Source organism: Oryctolagus cuniculus, chromosome 11 (genome assembly GCF_051225735.1).
Source record: "Oryctolagus cuniculus isolate XC-2025 breed Fujian yellow rabbit chromosome 11, ASM5122573v1, whole genome shotgun sequence".
NCBI classification, from domain to species: Eukaryota; Metazoa; Chordata; class Mammalia; order Lagomorpha; family Leporidae; genus Oryctolagus; species Oryctolagus cuniculus.
The window spans coordinates 102,643,148-102,662,473 of record NC_142877.1 but is presented as its reverse complement, the minus strand read 5'-3'; the positions used below and the strand labels follow the sequence as shown (position 1 = coordinate 102,662,473).

The 19,326-nt window shown below is 37.9% G+C and overlaps 1 protein-coding gene across 20 annotated transcripts in view; it reads left to right on the top strand.

The window, feature by feature from the left end:
- The window catches only part of ANKS1B (ankyrin repeat and sterile alpha motif domain containing 1B), a 1,209,513-nt gene that overhangs the window by 293,488 nt on the left and 896,699 nt on the right, over positions 1-19,326 (top strand). For all 20 annotated transcript variants that reach the window (XM_089308838.1, XM_089308836.1, XM_089308835.1 and 17 more), the window contains one exon: positions 13,271-13,411. In XM_089308838.1, the coding sequence (XP_089164964.1) occupies positions 13,271-13,411 (141 nt within the window). The remainder of the gene's footprint in view (positions 1-13,270; positions 13,412-19,326) is intronic.

Genomic DNA, 19,326 nt, shown 5'->3' with positions numbered 1-19,326 from the left:
CAGCTCTCTGCTGTGGCCCAGGAAGGCAGTGGAGGATGGCCCCAAGTGCTTGGGCCCTGCACCCCATGGGAGACCAGGAGAAGCACCTGGCTCCTGGCTTCAGATCAGCGCAGTGCGCAGGCCACGGCAGCCATTGGGGGGTGAACCAATGGCAAAGGAAGACCTTTCTCTCTGTCTCTCTCTCTCACTGTCCACTCTGCCTGTCAAAAAAAAAAAAAAATGTCTGTCTGTTGATCATAGTGATTGCACCATGTTTGTTTGTTTGAAATGGGTACTTGTGATGTATCTAAATGCAAAATAAATAAGTGCATTTTTTTTTTCTTTGACAGGCAGAGTTAGAGAGAGAGAACAGAGAAAAAGGCCTTCCTTCCTTTGGTTCACCCTCCAAATGGCTGCTACGGCTGGCGCGCTGCGCCGATCCGAAGCCAGGAACCAGGTGCTTCCTCCTGGTCTCCCATGTGGGTGCAGTGCCCAAGCACTTGGGCCATCCTCCACTGCCTTTCTGGGCCACAGCAGAGAGCTGGACTGGAACAGGAGCAACCGGGACTAGAACCCGGAGTTCCGGCACCATAGGCGTAGGATTAGCCCAGTGAGCCATGGTGCAGGCCAGTGCATTTGCTTTTAAAAAGAAGTAAAATCTTAGCAAAATATTATTTGTTCATATAAAATGATCTTCATGATGGAAACTTTATTTTTACAAAAGTTATCAAAATTGTCTTCCTTACTAAATCTTGTTGAAAAGCCAAACTAATCTTGAATAAAATGTCTAAAGTAACCTAACTATAGAATTACCTTCTGTCTATTGTGTATAAACTTGACATGCACATAGATTGTCCTCTCCACATTATTAATTACTAGGCCAGAGTCATGCAAATGAACAAAAGTTTTAAGAGATAATAAGAACATACATAAAAAAACTGATTATGTTAGAGTAGAATAGCAAACCATATGTATTCTTCTTTGAAGTTTCCCAGATGGCTGTGCGAAGGATGTCAGATATGTATAAACAGGTGCAGAAAAATGTGTTGAAACAATGTTTTAGAGGAATTCCAGTTTCTCATGTTTTATTAACAAGAGAATGTTTCTCCTTAGTTTATTCTCCAGTGTTGCTTGCAGCTAAGATACTTACTTTAATAGCAATTCTGTCCTCTAGTAAAGGTGAGATACATTTGACAGTGGAAACCCAAAGTTTAAAACAGCATCCTACACAGCAACCTCATCTTGGTGTGTGGATGCTAGGAGTTTGCTTCAGTGTATTCATTTGTACAAAGGACATGTTTTTCTTCTCTTTTCTTTACTTTGCAAATATAAATGCAGTTTAGGATTCATAGCTAAATCCAGAGGAATCTGAGAGAAACTTTATTTATGCAGAAGACTCAAGTGCTGCAGCTTTTGAGAATTTCACAAATTTGGAACAAATAGTTGTGAAAAGTTAGCACAGGGGAGCCTTGCAGGAAAGTTTTCAGAAAAATTTGAGAAATATTTAGAGTTAATAAGGTTTTCAAAATAAAATATTTAATACTATATTTTCAGAGCATTGTTAATATATTAGCCTGTGGTATATGATCTGTTTGTCAGGACCAAACTTGAGATATGTGAGTCTTTCCTTTTTGAGTAATATAATCACGGGTGTACTCATAGCTTTGGGATAGCTAAACCAGCTTAACACCTTATATATTTTTTTCTTTTAGTGCTCTGCTAGACCCTTAGGCCCCAAATTTATATATTGTAAAAGGTAAAGTATCTTGACATATCATGCTGCTGCATGGTTATTGTTTGCTTGACAAAATATAATGATTCCCGTGCAGTATTCCTGAAGAGTGAGATTATGTGAGATCAGAGAGGAAGTGTATGCTACAGTGAAATTGCTCTGCATAATAAAGGGGGAGAATAATTTGAAGAGCTTGTGGGAAAAGCATATGGGAAGAAATAGACATCAAGAATTGTATTTTCTTGGTGGAAGAGGAGATGAAAAGCACCCTCTACCAAAACATCATCATAAGAAAAATATTGGTGAGGGAAAAGAAAGGATTAAGTTGTATAGTTTAAATCCCATTCTACTTCTATACCACACAGATGATAGAATTTGGAATGATAGAATTCATGGTCTTGAAAGAAAAACACTGCAAACCAAGAATGTTATATCTAGTCAAAGTATTTTTTTAGAAGTGAAGGACATATAAAATATTTCCCAGGTAAGCCAAAACTGAGAGAATTCAACAGCACCAGAGTAGTCATACAAGAAATACAGAAGGGAGTCCTATTTTTGAAGTAACTGTCATGAAAACACATTATAGTACAGGAGTCACCAACAGACCAGATATGATCAGTAGCCAATCAACAAAATAACATGGTTAGTTTTATTTATTTATTTATCTATTTATTTATTTATTTATTTTTGACAGGCAGAATGGACAGTGAGAAAGAGAGAGAGACAGAGAGGAAGGTCTTCCTTTTCCATTGGTTCACTCCCCAATGGCCACTGCGGCCGGCACCCCATGCTGATAGCCAGGTGCTTCTCCTGGTCTCCCATGTGGGTGCAGGGCCCAAGGACCTGGGCCATCCTCCACGGTACTCCCAGGCCACAGCAGAAAGCTGGACTGGAAGAGTGGCAACCGGGACAGAATCTGGCGCCCCAACCAGGACTAGAACCCAGTGTGCTGGCGCTGCAGGTGGAGGATTAGCTTATTGAGCCACAGCGCCGGCCAGGGGTTAGTTCTTATGCATTAATAGTCACCTTGAATCTGGCTAAAAGGCCCATGAGAGTCTCACAGACATGGAAAGCCACGACATGGTGGCAAAAACAATCTAAATGAAAGATCCTGGTGAACAAGACCCCAATAGAAGTAACAGGCCATCAAGGAGGGAGGCATCTTTCTCAGAAGGTAGGAAGGAACCTCCACTGAATACGGCCTTGACTAAACAAGTTCAGAGTTGGTGAACTCAAGGGGCTTCCATAGCCTAGACAGCTCATGGCAAGAGCCTCGGGTGATTGCTGATGTCATGAATAAGAGTGCCAATTGTTAAACCAACAATGGGAGTCACTGGGTACATGCTCCCCGGGTAGGATCTCTGTCCTTAATGTGTTTTACTATGAAACTTAGAAACAGCACTACTAGTCGAACAATACCCTATACCTTGTGCGGTTGTATGAGGGCAGCCTGTTGAAATCCTTGCTTAGTATATACTAAGTTGATCTTCTGTATATGAAGGTAATTGAAAATGAAACTCGATGAAGGGCGGGATGGGAGAGGAAGTGGGAGAGGGGAGGGCCAGGGGAGGGAGGGAGGTTGGGGGGGGGACCCATAACAATACAAAAGTTGCACTTTGTAAATTCACATTTATTAAATAAAAAAAGAAAAAAAAATTCAAAAACAATTAGTCACCTTGAATGTAATGGATAAAATTCTGCAGCCAAATAGGTTGGTTGAACAGATTAAAAAAATAGTAAGAGCCAACTGTATGCTGCTTACAATTCACTTCATGGGTAAAAATATACATAGACTGAGAGTGAAGTGTTGGAAAAAGATATACCATGCAAATGGAAAGCAAAAATGAGCTATAGTAGCTAGACTCCAAAGACAGACTTTAAATTAAAAAAGAAACTGTACAAGGAAGAATATTATATAAGAACAACAATTCAACAAGAAGATAAAACAATCAAAGGTATATGCACCCAACACAAGACTACCTGGATATATAAAGTAAATATTATTAGCATTAAGGGAAAAATATATCACAATACAATAATAGCAGGAGAGTTCAATACCCCATTGTCAGTAGTGGACAGATCATCCAGGCAGAAAATCAACAGAGATTCATCATAGTTGAATAATACCATAAAGCAAATTGACCTACGATATTAACAGATCATTTCAACCAGTAGCCACAGAATATATATTCTTCTCATCTGCATATATGTCACCATCTCAGGCTACAAAGGAATAAAACTTAAAAAAAAAACAAGAAAAACAAAAAACAAAAAACAAACCACAGAACAAAGGCCGGCACCCTAGCTCAATAGGCTAATCCTCCGCCTGCAGCGCCAGCACACTGGGTTCTAGTCCCAGTCGGGGCACCAGATTCTGTCCCGGTTGGGGCACCAGATTCTGTCCCGGTTGCCCCTCTTCCAGTCCAGCTTTCTGCTGTAGCCCAGGAGTGCAGTGGAGGATGGTCCAAGTCCTTGGGCCCTGCACCCGCATGGGAGACCAGGAGAAGCACCTGGCTCCTGGCTTTGGATCAGTGTGGTGCACTGGCTGCAGCGCACCGGCCACAGCGGCCACTGGGGAGTGAACCAACGGAAAAGGAAGACCTTTCTCTCTCTCTCTCTCACTGTCCACTCTGTCAAAAAAAAAATAAATTAAATCTTTAAAAAAGATTTATTTATTTGAAAGGCAGAGTTACAGAGAGGCAGAGGCAGAGGCAGAGAGAGAGAGAGAGAGAGAGAGAGAGAGGTCTTCCATCTGCTGGTTCACTTTCCAAATGGCTGCATTGGCCAGAGCTGAGCTGATCTGAAACCAGGAGCCTGGAGCTTCTTCTAGGTCTCCACATGGGAACAGGGGCTACTGCTTTCCCAGGTTAGAGTAGAGAGCTGGATTAGAAGTGGAGCAGCCAAGGCTCGAATTGGTGCCTATGTGGGAAGCTGGCACCGCAAGCAGCAGCTTTACCCACTAGGCCATAGTGCCACCCCTGAAATCAGTTATTGTGATTACTCCACCTTGAGTTTTTTGGCTCAAGATTGCCTTGGATATTCTGGATCTTTAACATTGTGATACTTCAATACTGTAAATAATGTTCTTAGTATTTTTTATTTGACAGGCAGAGTGGACAGTGAGAGAGACAGAGAGAAAGGTCTTCCTTTGCCATTGGTTCACCCTCCAATGGCCGCCACAGCCCATTGTGCTGATCCGATGGCAGGAGCCAGGTACTTATCCTGGTCTCCCAGGAGGTGCAGGGCCCAAGGACTTGGGCCACAGCAGAGAGCTGGCCTGGCAGAGGGGCAACCGGGACAGAATCCAGCGCCCCGGCCGGGACTAGAACCCGGTGTGCTGGCACCGCAAGACGGAGGATTAGCCTAGTGAGCCATGGCCCCGGCTGTTATTAGTATTTTGATAGGGATTTCATTAAATCTATAAATTGCTTTTGTTAGTATGGACTTTTTAATGATATCAAATCTTCCAATCATTGAAAAGGGAAAATCTTTCTATTTCTGTGTGCTTGATGATTTTGTGAAGGATTTCTTTCTGGATTTCTCTTTTGAAAAGAGCATTACTGAACTATGCAGACGCTATTGCTTTTGGATGTTCATTTTGTATCCTGTGACTTTGCTGACTTGGTTTATCACTTCTAACAGCTTTTTGGCAGAGTGTTTATGCTTTCCACATACAAAATCACATCACCTACAATTATGGCTATTTGTCCATCCTAAGTTTCATTCTATTGCTTGATTTATCTTTTCTAACAGCTCTTGCTGATATTTCCAGTACTACCTTGAATAAGTGTTGAAAGTGAACATCTTATCGTGTTCCAGATCTCGGGGAAATGTTTTCAGTTTTCTGCATTCAGTATTTAGCCTTTATCATTTTGAAGTATGTTCCTTCTACATCTAATTTGAGTTTTTTTTTTTTTAATCAAGAAAGGTTGTTGAATCTTATCAAATGCTTTTTCTGCATCTATTAACATAATCATATGGTTTTTGTTCTTCATTCTTTTAATGTGATGTATGACCTTTTAGACTTGCAAATATTGCACCATCTTTACATCCTTGGAATAAATCCCACTTGATCATGTGTGATCTTTGTGGTATAGTATTGGATTCAGTCTTTCAATATTTTGTTGAGAACTTTTCATCTTTGTTCATCAGGGATACTGGTCTGAGGTTTGCTTTTTGTGTTCTGTATTTGTTTGGTAATGGAATCATATTAATGAGAACCTCATAAAAAGAGTCTGGCAGAGCCCCATGCTTTACAATATTTTTGAATACTTTGAAAACTATTGGAGTTTGTTCCTCTTTAAATGTTTTTGCAATTCATTTGTAAAACCATTAGGTCCTGGACACTTTTAATTACTGCCTCAATTTCATTACTTCTTATGAGTCTGTTTAGATTTTTCTGTATCCTCCTGATTTATTCTTGGTAGGTTACATATATCTGGGAATGTACCCATTTCTTTCATTCACAATGTGTTAACATACAGTTGTTCATTGTGGTTTCTTACGATAATTTCTATTTCTATAGTATCGAGTATAATGGCTCATTTTTCATCTCTAATTTTATTTTATTTTTTTTTTGTTACTCCCACCAAGGCTTTGTCTATTCTGTCATCTTTCAAAGCACAAGCTTTTTGTTTTTTGATCTTTTGCTTTTTTTAGTTCTAATTTCATTTTTTTTCTGATTTTTATTATTCTTCATCTCCTGCTAATTTGTGGTTTGGTTTGTTCTTGTTTACCTAAGTCCTTGAAATGCATCATCTATTTTTAATGTAAACACTTATTGCTCTAAACTTTGCTCTTAATTACACTTTTGCTGTATCACACAGATTTTGATTTTTTTTTTTTTGTTTCAAGAAATTTTGTGATTTTCAAGTTCTTCAGTGTACTGCTGGTCATTCAGGAGCATGCTGTTCATTTTCCATTTACTCGTAATTTTTTTGTTCTTGTTTTTTTTTTTTTTTATTTATTTTTTTGACAGGCAGAGTGGACAGTGAGAGAGAGAGACAGAGAGAAAGGTCTTCCTTTTCCATTGGTTCACCCCGCAATGGCCACTGAGGCTAGTGCGCTGCGGCCGGCGTACCACGCTGATCCAAAGCCAGGAGCCAGGTGCTTCTCCTGGTCTCCCATGCGGGTGCAGGGCCCAAGCACATGGGCCATCTTCCACTGCACTCCCGGGCCACAGCAGAGAGCTGGACTGGAAGAGGGGCAACTGGGAGAGAATCTGGTGCCCCGACTGGGACTAGAACCCAGTGTGCTGGCGCTGCAGGTGGAGGAGTAGCCTATTGAGCCATGGCACTGGTCAAGATTTAATTTATTTTTATTTGAAAGAGTTACACAGAGAGAAGAGAGGGAGAGAGAAAGGTCTTCTGTCCGCTGGTTCACTCTCCAGTTGGCTGCAACGGCTGGAGCTGCGCTGCTCTGAAGCCAGGAGATTTTTCCGAGTCTCCCATGTGGATGCAGGGGCCCAAGCGCTTGAGCCCTCATCTATTGCTTTCCCAGGCCATAGCAGAGAGCTGGATGGGAAGTGGAGCAGCTGGGTCTCAACCCGGCGACCATGTGTGATGCCAGCACTTCAGGCAAGGGCGTTAACCCGCTGCGCCACAGTGCCAGACCCAGATAAATAAATCTTTAAAAAAAACTCATTTCAGAATATATACATAGATCAACAGAACAGAATAGAGAGCTGAGACATTAATATGTGTACATAGAACCAACCGTTTTTTTTTTTTTTTTTTTTTTTTTTTTTTTTTTTTGTACACAGGTGTCAAGAACATATGTTGGAGAAATGATAGTCTTTTCAATTTATGGTCCTGGCAAAACTGATTGTACATATGTAAAAGAATGAAATTATATCCCTACCTCTAATGTATACAAAAATCAACTCAAAGTATATAAAAACTTAATATAAAGGCAATGCTTTCTTGGCTAAGACCCCAAAAGCACAGGCAATAAAAATAATACTAGACAAATGGGATTATATCAAACTCAGAAGCTTCTGCACAGCAAGGGAAACAATAAATAGAGTGAACAGACATCTGACAGACTGGAAGAAAATGTTTATAAGTTACTTATCTGACAAAGAATTAATATCCAAAATATACCAGCAACTGAAAAAAAAAAAACTAACCAATCTAATTAAGAACTGGACAAAAGATCTTAATAGATAGTTCTCAAAAGAAATACACATGGCTAAAAAATATTTGGAGAAATGTTCAGTATCACTAGCCATCAAAGCAATGCAAATCACAACCACAAATGGGTTACCACTTCCACCATTAGCTGGCTAGTATCAAAATGCAGGAAGTAATGAATGCTGGGAAGGATGAGGAGATACAGGCACTCTTAGATATGTTCATAGGAATGTGTGTTAGCACAGCCACTATGGAAAACAATATGGATGGTTCTTAAAAATCTAGAAATAGAATTGTCATATGACTCAGAAATCCCACCACTGGATATATTTCCAAAGGATAAGTCATTATATCAGTAGATGGCCATTACACAATGTTTATTGCAGCACTGTTCATAAAAGCCAAGATGTGGAATCAAGATGTGCCTCATCAGCTAAATGGATAATGAAAATATGACATTTATAGCCAATGGAATACTATTTATCCATAGAAATGAATAAATCCTGTTATTTGTAGCAAAATTGATGAAAGTGGAGGACATCGTGTTGAATAAAATAAGCCAGACTCAGAAAGACATGTACTGAATGTTCTCTTTCATATGGAACAAAAACAAAACAAAATAAACACTACAGTCTGAACAGAATTTTGATTGCTAAAGGCTGAGAGGAGCGAGAGGGATTGAAAGAATTTGGATCTAAAAAATAGGGAAATCTGGGTGTGGTTCATTAATTATGACAAACATACTAATATGAGATGTTGATAATAGGGAAGCTGGAAGATTGGGATAAATCAACATAAGATGTTAGCAATAGGAGAAACTAGGTGTGGGGTATGTGGGAGCCTTTTGTACAATACGATTTTGTTTTGTAAATTTTAAAACTTCTGAAATAAAAAGTTTTAAAAATTATTTTGCTACGAAAACACTTTGAGATCCAGTGTGTACAAGATATCTTCACAAAAATAAGGGGGAAGTATGTTGTGAAAAAAAAAAAAACTGTATATGGCCGGCACCACAGCTCACTTGGCTAATCCTCTGCCTGTGGTGCCGGCACCCCGGGTTTTAGTCCCTATTGGGGCACTGGATTCTGTCCCAGTTGCTCCTCTTCCAGGCCAGCTCTCTGCTGTGGCCCGGGAAGGCAGTGGAAGATGGCCCATGTGCTTGGGCCCTGCACCCGCATGGGAGATCAGGAGGAAGCACTTGGCTCCTGGCTTCAGATTGGCACCGTGCGCCTGCTGCAGTGTGCCAGCCATTTAGGGGGTGAACCAACGGAAGGAAGACCTTTCTCTCTCTCTCTCACTGTCTAACTCTGCCTATCAAAAAAAAAAAGAAGGAAGGAAGGAAGGAAACTGTATAGATGTCATTTTTTGCACTAAAATGAATTTAATTCCATTTTCCCATGAATCTTTTGAAGTGCATTTGTATAAGAGAGATTATACACATGCACCCTCCATCCTATAGGGAAATCTATTTTTCTTGAAAGTTAGTCTAATACCATTATTCTAGAAAGTTATTTGAACTCAAAAATTTGAACTCAAATTTGTCTCTCTAGAATGTTTATGTATTGTGACTTGTCTTTCCTTTGCAGTAATGTAGAATTTGTTCAATTTTTCTTCTGTATAATTACCATGTAATAATCAAGAAATCTAATCTCTATATAGGCTTCATTGTATTCTCTGTAGAAGAATTTTCTGGAGCTTTAGGAACAAATGTCTCCAGTAAAAAGTGTAAAAAGCATTTAAAATGGAGGAAACCCTTGTAGTTTAAATGTGTTCATGTGGCTTCTTTCTGATATATAATTGATGATTATATTTGGTCTGATAAAATATTTCCAAAAGATCTTTAATTATAAAGAATTGAAGCTAAAAATAATGGTTTTATGCAGCCAATTTATGTACTGTCTTTAGGGGGCAGTGCTAAACCACTGATTAATTTCTCCATTTCTGCTAAAGGTCCTAGTAATGATTAATGTAAAACTAAAATAGCATTTGTGATACAATTATATATAAACCTAAATGCTAATAAAATTTTCTAGGTAGTCAAATGAAAATGATAGTTTGAAACTCATTGATCCAATAAATATTTAGTAAGTTCCATTATTTACAAATATTGTAATATGTAGATGTGAATAAGGCAGTGTTTTCTTTCAAATAATTTACAATTGAATACAGTAAGTAAGCCACATTTTGTGTGTGTGTGTGTGTGTGTGTATGTTAACTCAGAACAGAGATAATGAACATGGCAATACTTATTATTTTTATGTGCTAGTGCCTGTCAGTAAATAATTTTATCTTCAAAGGCACTTGGGTCATCTTTGGATGCTTTTCCTGTATCATTAGCAGGGAGCCAGATCAGAAGTGGAGCAGCTGGGACATGAACCAGCGCCAATATTGTATGCCAGCATTGCAGGTGTCAGCTCTACCAGGTATGCCACATGCTGGCCTATCGCTCTTTCAGATAGGACTTATTATTACTCCTACTTTGACAGATAGGACATGAGGATTAATAAGATATGTGATATGCTCAAAGTCACACTGCTTGAAAGTGGCAGAACTAGGACCTAAACTCGTATTTATTTGACTTCAAAGCTAATATTCTTTGCCACTGTGCCATCTGTCATTTCAAGGTATGTGTTACATACTATCACATATGTGCTCACACAAAGAGCTGTAGACATTTAGAGGAAAGTAACATTATTACTGTTATGGGCATTCTGAAAAATTTTATATAAGAGATGAAATATGGGATATATTTTGAACCAGTGGGATTATAAAATAATAACAGCTAAAATGCTGATTATATTTATTACTTCTACTTATCAGGAAAAAAAAACCCTTAGGGAGGTTTTACTATGGTGTTTCCCATTGCCTAGGTAAGGCAAGGGAGGCTAACAGTGGTCATACCTTCTTAAAATCACACAAGCGATAGGCCAGCATGTGGCATACCTGGTAGAGCTGACACCTGCAATGCTGGCATACAATATTGGCGCTGGTTCATGTCCCAGCTGCTCCACTTCTGATCTGGCTCCCTGCTAATGATACAGGAAAAGCATCCAAAGATGACCCAAGTGCCTGGGTCCCTGTTAACCATGTGGGAGACTTGGAAGAAGCTCCTGGCTCCTAGCTTTGGCCTTGGGGAGTAAACTAGTGGATAGAAGGTCTCCCCCTCTCCCCCTCTTTCCTTCTCCTCCTCTCCTCCTCTCCCCCTTCTCTCCTCCTCTCTGCTTCTTCCCCCCTCCATTGAGCTGTTGTATCCCAAATTATTGAGAATTTTTACTGGCTGTCCCAGATGGCAAAAGATTCTCCGAAGCATCAGAATGTAGTGGAAACATTCACAAGTACACTTCTTTTATTAAAATTGTGTTTATGTGAGATTGAGTTCTCAATCTATCTTACCGAAGATTGCACCCAGCGAGAGGTCCTGTATCTCAGTGTTTAAGAGGGGTAAGCTGTGTAGTCAGCAGTCTGACTTAGAATCACTTACCAGTTCTCTGTCCTGGGGTTTAACTTGACTTCTCTGTACCTTAGTTTCCTCATCTATAAAATGAGGGGAAAATAATATATTCCTACAGAACTGTTGGGTGAGTTAAAATAATTCATGAACAGTAGTCCTAAGATACTATGGAGCACCTAAATTCTCAGTATAAAAAGATATTAGTATGTAGCTTACAAACGCTGATTAAAGGACTATTTAATTTCATCATCTAAAAATTACTGTTGATAAAGGCAAGGTTAAGATGTAAATGTGGAAGAAGAATCCTAAAGCAATAACTTTTAGGGGTAATCCAATCTGTAAATATGTGACTTCATTAATCATGATCCATCATTGTGCTAAACACTATATTTTGAACAAATTATTTTCATTTGTATGTATCTCTTTAAAGAAAATTCAATATGCTGAACATTCAGCAGTCTCTGTAGAATTTTTCTTCATTGTGGCAAATTTTCTTGAATTGTTTCTTTGATCTCTCTGTCTCTACTTCCCTTTTAATTTTTGGAACTTCTGTTTAGATGTTGGACCTCTTGGTTTGATCCCCTAGTTTTCTTAACTTTTCTTCATCTTTTATTCTATGTTCCAAGATAGTTGCTTTGATTCCATTTTCAACTCTTCTATCTGATTATAAATATGTATGAATGTATGTATTTTGTAACTTTCTGCTTTTGTTTCATGGATGCAAGTATCTTCTAGCTCAGGACCCTATTTATGATTTTCTTTTATATATTCAGGTTGGTTTCTGTTAGAGACTCTTCTCAATTATGTAATGATTCTTGTTTATATTTAGAACATTAGGCACTGTTGATATAGGTGGAGCATGTTGAAAGGTGGGCCTCACAGTAGGCATTAAAACACAGGCCCCTTCATTTTGTTGGTTACTTGCTTACAAATCTTTTTCCTTGGGAGACTAGGTTCTACAGAGAGTATTTTAACCTTTCACGTGGGGAATATAATAAATGTAGCTGCCATGTTCTTCAAGGAATGCACTGGTTGGGTTGGAATCTTCGATTTACTACATAGATAATACCTTAATTTCCTTATTTTAGAGAACCATCTCTCTGCTCACTGTATATATTCATAGAATTCAGTATCTTTGCTTCAACTTCTCCAGAAAGCAAATCTCTGATTTCTTGCCACTAGTGAAGCTGTGCCTGGCATGGTGAAAAGGAGATGGATCTGAGTCTCAACTCCTTCTAATCTAGTAGTTTTATTGTGTTTCAGCCTCACCGACAATTAATATCTTTGCAGGTAGCCAGTCCCTCTCATTCTTCCTTCATGAAGGCACTTTGCTTTCAGTGTTCTCAAGTTTGTTAAATAAGGATAACTTATACCTACTGTTTGTCCAAAAGCTTCCCATCACTATCCAGAAGTTTCCTGATAACTGCTCATGCTAGGATATCTCCTGAAGTCCTTATCTTTAAAATTTTAAAATGTTTATGAATCCTTTGCTCTCAGTTTGATGGGATTTGGGAGGTTAAAATGTAAATATGTATATTTAACATAGCAGTCTCACTATGAATTTTAAACATATTATTCCTATTACATGTCTAATATAAAGCTTTATGAAGTTCATTTTTGGTATAAAAATATAATTTCTGGCAATTCCTATTTCTATAAAGGCTTTTCACATTAGTCCTGATTGTATTCTTAATATTATACCTAAACTTTATTTCTTAATAAGCTGTGAGATTTTTCTCATGTGTTGCCATTCAAATATTTTGAGCCATTATGTCCTGTTCTTTGGTTATGAACTTCATATTTTATTTTTTTCAACCAGTTTTTCCACTTTCAACTTAAACTGAATTATACTTATTTCTGTCTCAGTCATATGACTGGGTTCACTTTTGCTTGCTAATACACACAAGTCATTTATATAATTTATATTTAGGTATCTGAATCACATTCATGTAATATACTGGTATAATATAATTTCAGAGAACTTCATCTACAATAAATTTGTCACCAGGAGAAGTGGAAGAAGATGATGATGAAAACACATGTGGGCCCTCAGGAATTTGGGAAGCACTTACTCCTTGTAATGGGTGCAGGAACCTCGGCTTCCCCATGCTGGCACAGGTAAAACTTTGCTTTCGTTAAGGTACAGTAAACTTAAAACTAATTTCCTGTGTTTTTAAGATTTTATTTACCTCTTCATCTTATTTACTTCATTATTTTTTCTTTTAATATGTCAAGTAAAATGCACACATAATTTTGCTGTATACGTTTGTGCATATGTAAACATATATACATTTTTAAAAAATTTTGGTTATGATACAGAAAAGTTCTTTCCTTTAGAGTGTTTTAATATTTGTGTTCCAGAAGTATATTATTTTAAAGAATGCTACTTTTGGTAAGTGAGCTGAAGTTACAGTTACAGGAAACACACATTAGGACTCTTTAAGACCATAGCTAGTGATTTTTTTTTCTTATAAATAATGTGAATGTATCCTACTAAGGATTTTTGGAGTATAATCCAAAAATGATAACAGAGTATTAAGATACCAACTTCTAGTTTGAAATCATTTTACCACTCATTGCATCAGCTTTCATTCTCTTGTATCACCTTCAAATTCCTGTTGTGTGATATGGACCATACACCCCTTAGAGGTGTTTCAGAAATGAATAAAATATTTTAGAATTAGGAATTTCGAAGCCACAATAATATCTCTACACAAAATGAAAAAGTGTATGTAATAATGTAATGCTGTTAAAAGATTCAATTGACAGGCATTTATTTGGCTGAGTAGTTAAGAAGCCACTTGGAACAACCCATTGTGCAGTGACTTGGTTGGAGACCCAGCTCCACTCCGGATTCCAGCTGCATGCTAATGTGCATCCTGGGAGGCAACAGGTGATGGCATGAGTAGTTGTGTTCCTGCTACCCATATGGGAGACCCCAGAATGAGTTCCTGGCTCTTGGCGTTAGTATAGCCCAGCACCAGCAGTTGTGGGCATATGAGGTGTAAACCAGCAGATAGGAACTCTACCTCTGTTCACTTTCTCAGTCACTTTCTTTGTCTTTCCCCCGCCCCTCTCTGTGAGTGTGTGTGTGTGTATGTGTATGTGTGTGATTCTTTCATCTCTCACTCTATCTCTGACTCTCAAACAAAACTAATAATTAAAAAATAAAGGTTAACTCACATAGGAAAAGAGTCTAGGAAGGAGAACAGTTCAAATAAAAAGTCTAAGACTGAAAATAATTCACAGTAATTGTTCACGAAAGTGTTATATTTCAATTTTTTAAAAAAGATTTTATTTATTTGAGATGTAGAGTTACAGACAGTGAGAGGGAGAGACAGAGAGAAAGGTCTTCCTTCCATTGGTTTACTCCCCGATTGGCCACAACAGCCGGAGCTACGCCAGTCCGAAGCCAGGAGCCAGGTGCTTCCTCCTGGTCTCCCACGTGGGTGCAGGGGCTCAAGGACTTGGGCCATCTTCCACTGCTTTCCCAGGCCACACCAGAGAGCTGGATTGGAAGAGGAGCAGCTGGGACTAGAACTGGCACCCATATGGGATGCTGGTGCCACAGGCAGAGGATTAACTTACTGTGCCATGGCGCCAGCCCCTTTAATTTTTTTCTACTTTGGAACAGACATATAGCAGTTATTTGTAAATAAACATTTTTTCACATGTCTGTGTCACCAACAATTTGTTCATAGCCTCTGAAATTCTAATTGTGGGAAGCTAAATGTGAAACTCAAAAAAAAAAAAATTACTGCTTTAAAATCTCTATAGGAATTTTAAGAATTTATCCTAATCTTTACAGAATTGTGATTAATATGTCCTAGACTGAGTTTAATAAAGGTAAAGACAGTCTTTTCTTAAAATTAATCTGTGTAAGAGGGAGGGAAGGATAGTAATTAACTTTTGGTTTACAATTTTTTATTAAGAGGGAGGGAGGGAAAGAGAGTGTGGAAACATACAAAAACACTTTCATCTGCTGATTCACTCCCCAAATACTTGCAGTGATTGAGACTGGGCTGAACCAAAGCTGGAAGCCAGGAACTGAGTCCAGGTCTCCCATGTGGATGGCAGAACTCAATTCTATGAGCTGTCACCACCATCTCCTAGGGTCTACATTCACAGGAAGCTGGAGTCAGGAGTCAGATCTACATATACAACATGGACACTCCAATGTGGGGCACAGGACATGTTAACTAGTGTGTTAACTGCTAGGCTAAATGCCTACCCTGAGATCAGCCTTTTGATGTTCAACGTCAGTGGTCTAATGTCAGGGTAATTTCTAGTATATGGTCAGAATTAAGTAGTAGTTGAATAAATCAATAAGTAAATTGTATATTGTAGAGTTTATGTCTGAAATTTTAAATGTAGATTTTTATCTTATATCCACATGGATAAAGTAGAAAGGAAATTAACAAGCAGAAGTTTTAATTTGTTCATATAATCTTTATTTGCTTAACATATTACCAGTAATTTGAGTATTTTACATATTATTTGCATAAATTAATATTGTTAAAAGCACATTTTAAACAGTTAATTGAAAAGTAATATAGTATTTAGGGCTCTTATTAACATGTTCAGATTACTTATCAAATATGATTATATCTCATTTTTCAATACTTTACTATTGGTTAGTTTTATTGTTTCATTTTATTGTATTATCTTGTTATACTTAATAGTGATTTGCTTTTGGTTATTTTCTGATAGATCTTCGTTCCTTTGGCCACTTTTCTGTTAAGACTGTTGTTGTTTCAATTAATTTATTGCTTCTTGAGATAACAGTTTTAGTTATATTTATCACATAACATTTCCCAGTCTGCAACTTTTTTCTGGTCTTAATTTGTGTATGTGTATATGTACAAATGTGTTGGGTAGTTTTTAAACTATTAAATTCTGTTGATCTTCTATTACATGTTCTATTAAACTTCTATTAAACTATTAAACTTCTAAGTCCTATTTTTGATAAGTTAATCCAGAATTCCTTTTAACATAAATTCCAAATAACTCAGCATTATTATTTGCCTGTTGCTATCTCGTTTTCCTGTGAATTTCCATAGAATAATAACTCAACATTCTTCTCATATTTCATTGTTTGTCTTGGATTTATTCTTGAAATCTCATTTATTTCTGCTTTCCTATTTAATAAATGATATGACTCAGTGTATTAGTCAGCTATACATCACTGTAACAAATACCTGTGAAATGCTATTTATGAAGGAATGAGATTTATTTTGGCTTATTTATTTTAGTCACAATCCAAGAATCAGTGACCACATCGGTTGGTCGTCTGATAATGATGGTGGTGATGACAAATGGTAGACAGATATGGCAGAGGAAGGATCACATGAGGAGTCAGGAAGCAGAGACAGGGAGCAAACGCAAGCACGTTCGCCTGATTCCTCCTCATAAAGTCACCAGGATTTCATCAGGAGGTTTCCATCCTAGCAATATAATACATTATATTGACTTCCCAAGGATCCCACATTTAGATACCATCATTGGATTAGGTTTTCACCCTTAATCCATTAGCTATTAACATAAGATTTTGGGATGAAGCATTTAACACATGGCCTTGGGGAAAATCCAAACTAACACTCAAACCATACTGTTATTATTACAGTAAATTGATGACTTTGAATTTGCAAAGCTAAAATATCCAACCTACAAGATGATTTTCATATATTGAAGCCACTTTTATAGATCTCATGCATTTTTGGATTCTATTAAAAAAAACCCAGGTGGATGTTTGATCTAGAGGTTAAGACTCTGGTTGAGATGCTTACACATTGGAGTCCCTGGTTTTTTGCTCAGTTCCAGCTCTTTGCTCCAGATTCCTGCCAATACAGACTCTGGAAGGCAGCAGTGCTAGTTCAAGTAATTGGACTGCTGACTCCCACATAGGAGACCTGGATTGGGTTCCCTTCTCTAGGCTTTGGCCTCATGGGCATGGATCAGACAGTTGAATTCTGGCTATCCATATGGGAGGTTTGAATTGGTTTCCTGGCTCCTGGCCTTGGCCTCCGGAGTATTATGGAAGCAACCAAGAGATAGGAGTTTTCTGTTTCTATCTGCCTCAGTCTTTCAAATAAAAACAATAATAATAAAAACCATTAAGCCATACGGTGTACATATAATGCCTAAGAAAAAACCATTATCTTAGAGTTTGGTACAGGAACTTTTGGAATCAGTGCAATTAGTATACTGCTACATAAATTTTTATGTTCCCATATTTGTGGATTTGAACAAATTATATTTTACATATATAACCCTCAATTTAATTGAATCAAGAAAACATGTATCAGATATCATTTGCATTCAAAGCATAGTGCTTACCTTTAGCAACATAAATATTATGGAAAGAGTACTGACTTAATTGGATTATAGGTTACCCATACATCTGGTTCTGGACTTATAATTTTTAGATTATTACACAAAATTTCCTTGCAAAATTAGAATATTGATCTAATTTCTAGGTTTTGTCTAGATTTTTAGTTGATTCTATATTCAGGATTTAGTTTATTTCTGCCTCCAAGAATACTAACATTATGATGAACAGACTTTTTTGAAAAGATTTATTTTACTTGAAAGTCACAGTTACACAGAGAGAGGAGAGGTAGAGAGGTAGAGAGGTAGAGAGAGAGGGAAGAGAGAGAGGTCTTCCATCCACTGGTTCACTCCCCGGATAGCCTCAATGGCTGGAGCTGTGCCAATCCGAAACCAGAAGCCAGAAGCTTCCTGTGGGTCTCCCATGTGGGTGCAAGGGCCCAAGGACTTGGGCCATATTCTCTGCTTTCCCAGGCCATAGCAGAGAGCTGGATCGGAAGTGGAGCAGCCAGGTCTTGAACCGGCGCCCATATGGAATGCCAGCACCGCAGGCAGCAGCTTTACCCCACTACGCCACAGCACCGGCCCTAGGATGGAGAGACTTTATAGAGTATTTTGGAGTTCATGATATGAATATATTATATGGTGTTTTATCCTTGTGACTAGATTGATGTTTCTATAAGAAGCAATACCTTTCAAAAGTCATGAAATTTTAGAATTCTAAATATCCAAGGATTAAAGTTCCTGGAAAATATCTAGAAGATTTAGTGTAAATGGACTTGTGCAGATCATTTCAAAGCAGTTAAATAAGATTAAAGTTGTGCAAAGAGTTAGTAGGGAAACCAAGAATGAAAAGACTTGGAAAATGAAACCCATTTTAGAAAATATGGCTAAACCCAAATTTGTTTGTCCTCATTCATGGTCATAATAATTGTTGCCATTTACACAGTGCCTACTCTGTCAAATTCACTTGAACAATTTCTGATTCTCAACTAAGTGTTCAAAGGAAGAAACATGTAATCTTCTCAAAGTCACAATAAGTGGCAAGGCTATGTATGATTCAAGCTTGGATTTTAAAAGCTGTATCATGCTGCTTTCCTGACTTTGTTTACATTTTTCTGATTCCTGCTAGTTGCTTTTGTTGCTGGCTATATGCTCAATTTTGGAAGTTTTAGAAGAATCCTCTTTGGCTATAATTTGGGATCACATCTTTGAGAATAACTGCCAACATTTCATTATTTATTAATTTAATCACAAATATCAAATTAAGGGAAAGTTGAAGATGGTTCAGAGCCTGTTGCTAGATTGCCACTAGTTTTTTGCTACCCTTCCTGTTAGTAGAGAATGTCATTAGAACAAAGAATTCTAGTTGATCAGTTGTATTTGGGTGAATGATACTGCATTTCCCCACAGTCTTTCATGATTTATTTATCTCTGCACCATATGTGCCACAGAGCTTTGAGGCTATTTACTCAAAAGTTAATCCTACTGAATGGACACCTTCTACCTTCTGTCCCATCCACTGATATAGCCTCCACTCTACAAGGTTGAGATATGTTGTCTCTGTACTGAACCTTTAGCTGTTTTTGCAACAGGCTTGCCAATAGTCTCTGATCCTGCAATTGCCACACTCATGCTGTCCTGGGGAGAGAGGCCAGAAGCTCTTCCTGATATGGCTGAAGCATCATTTGAGAATTAGGATGTAC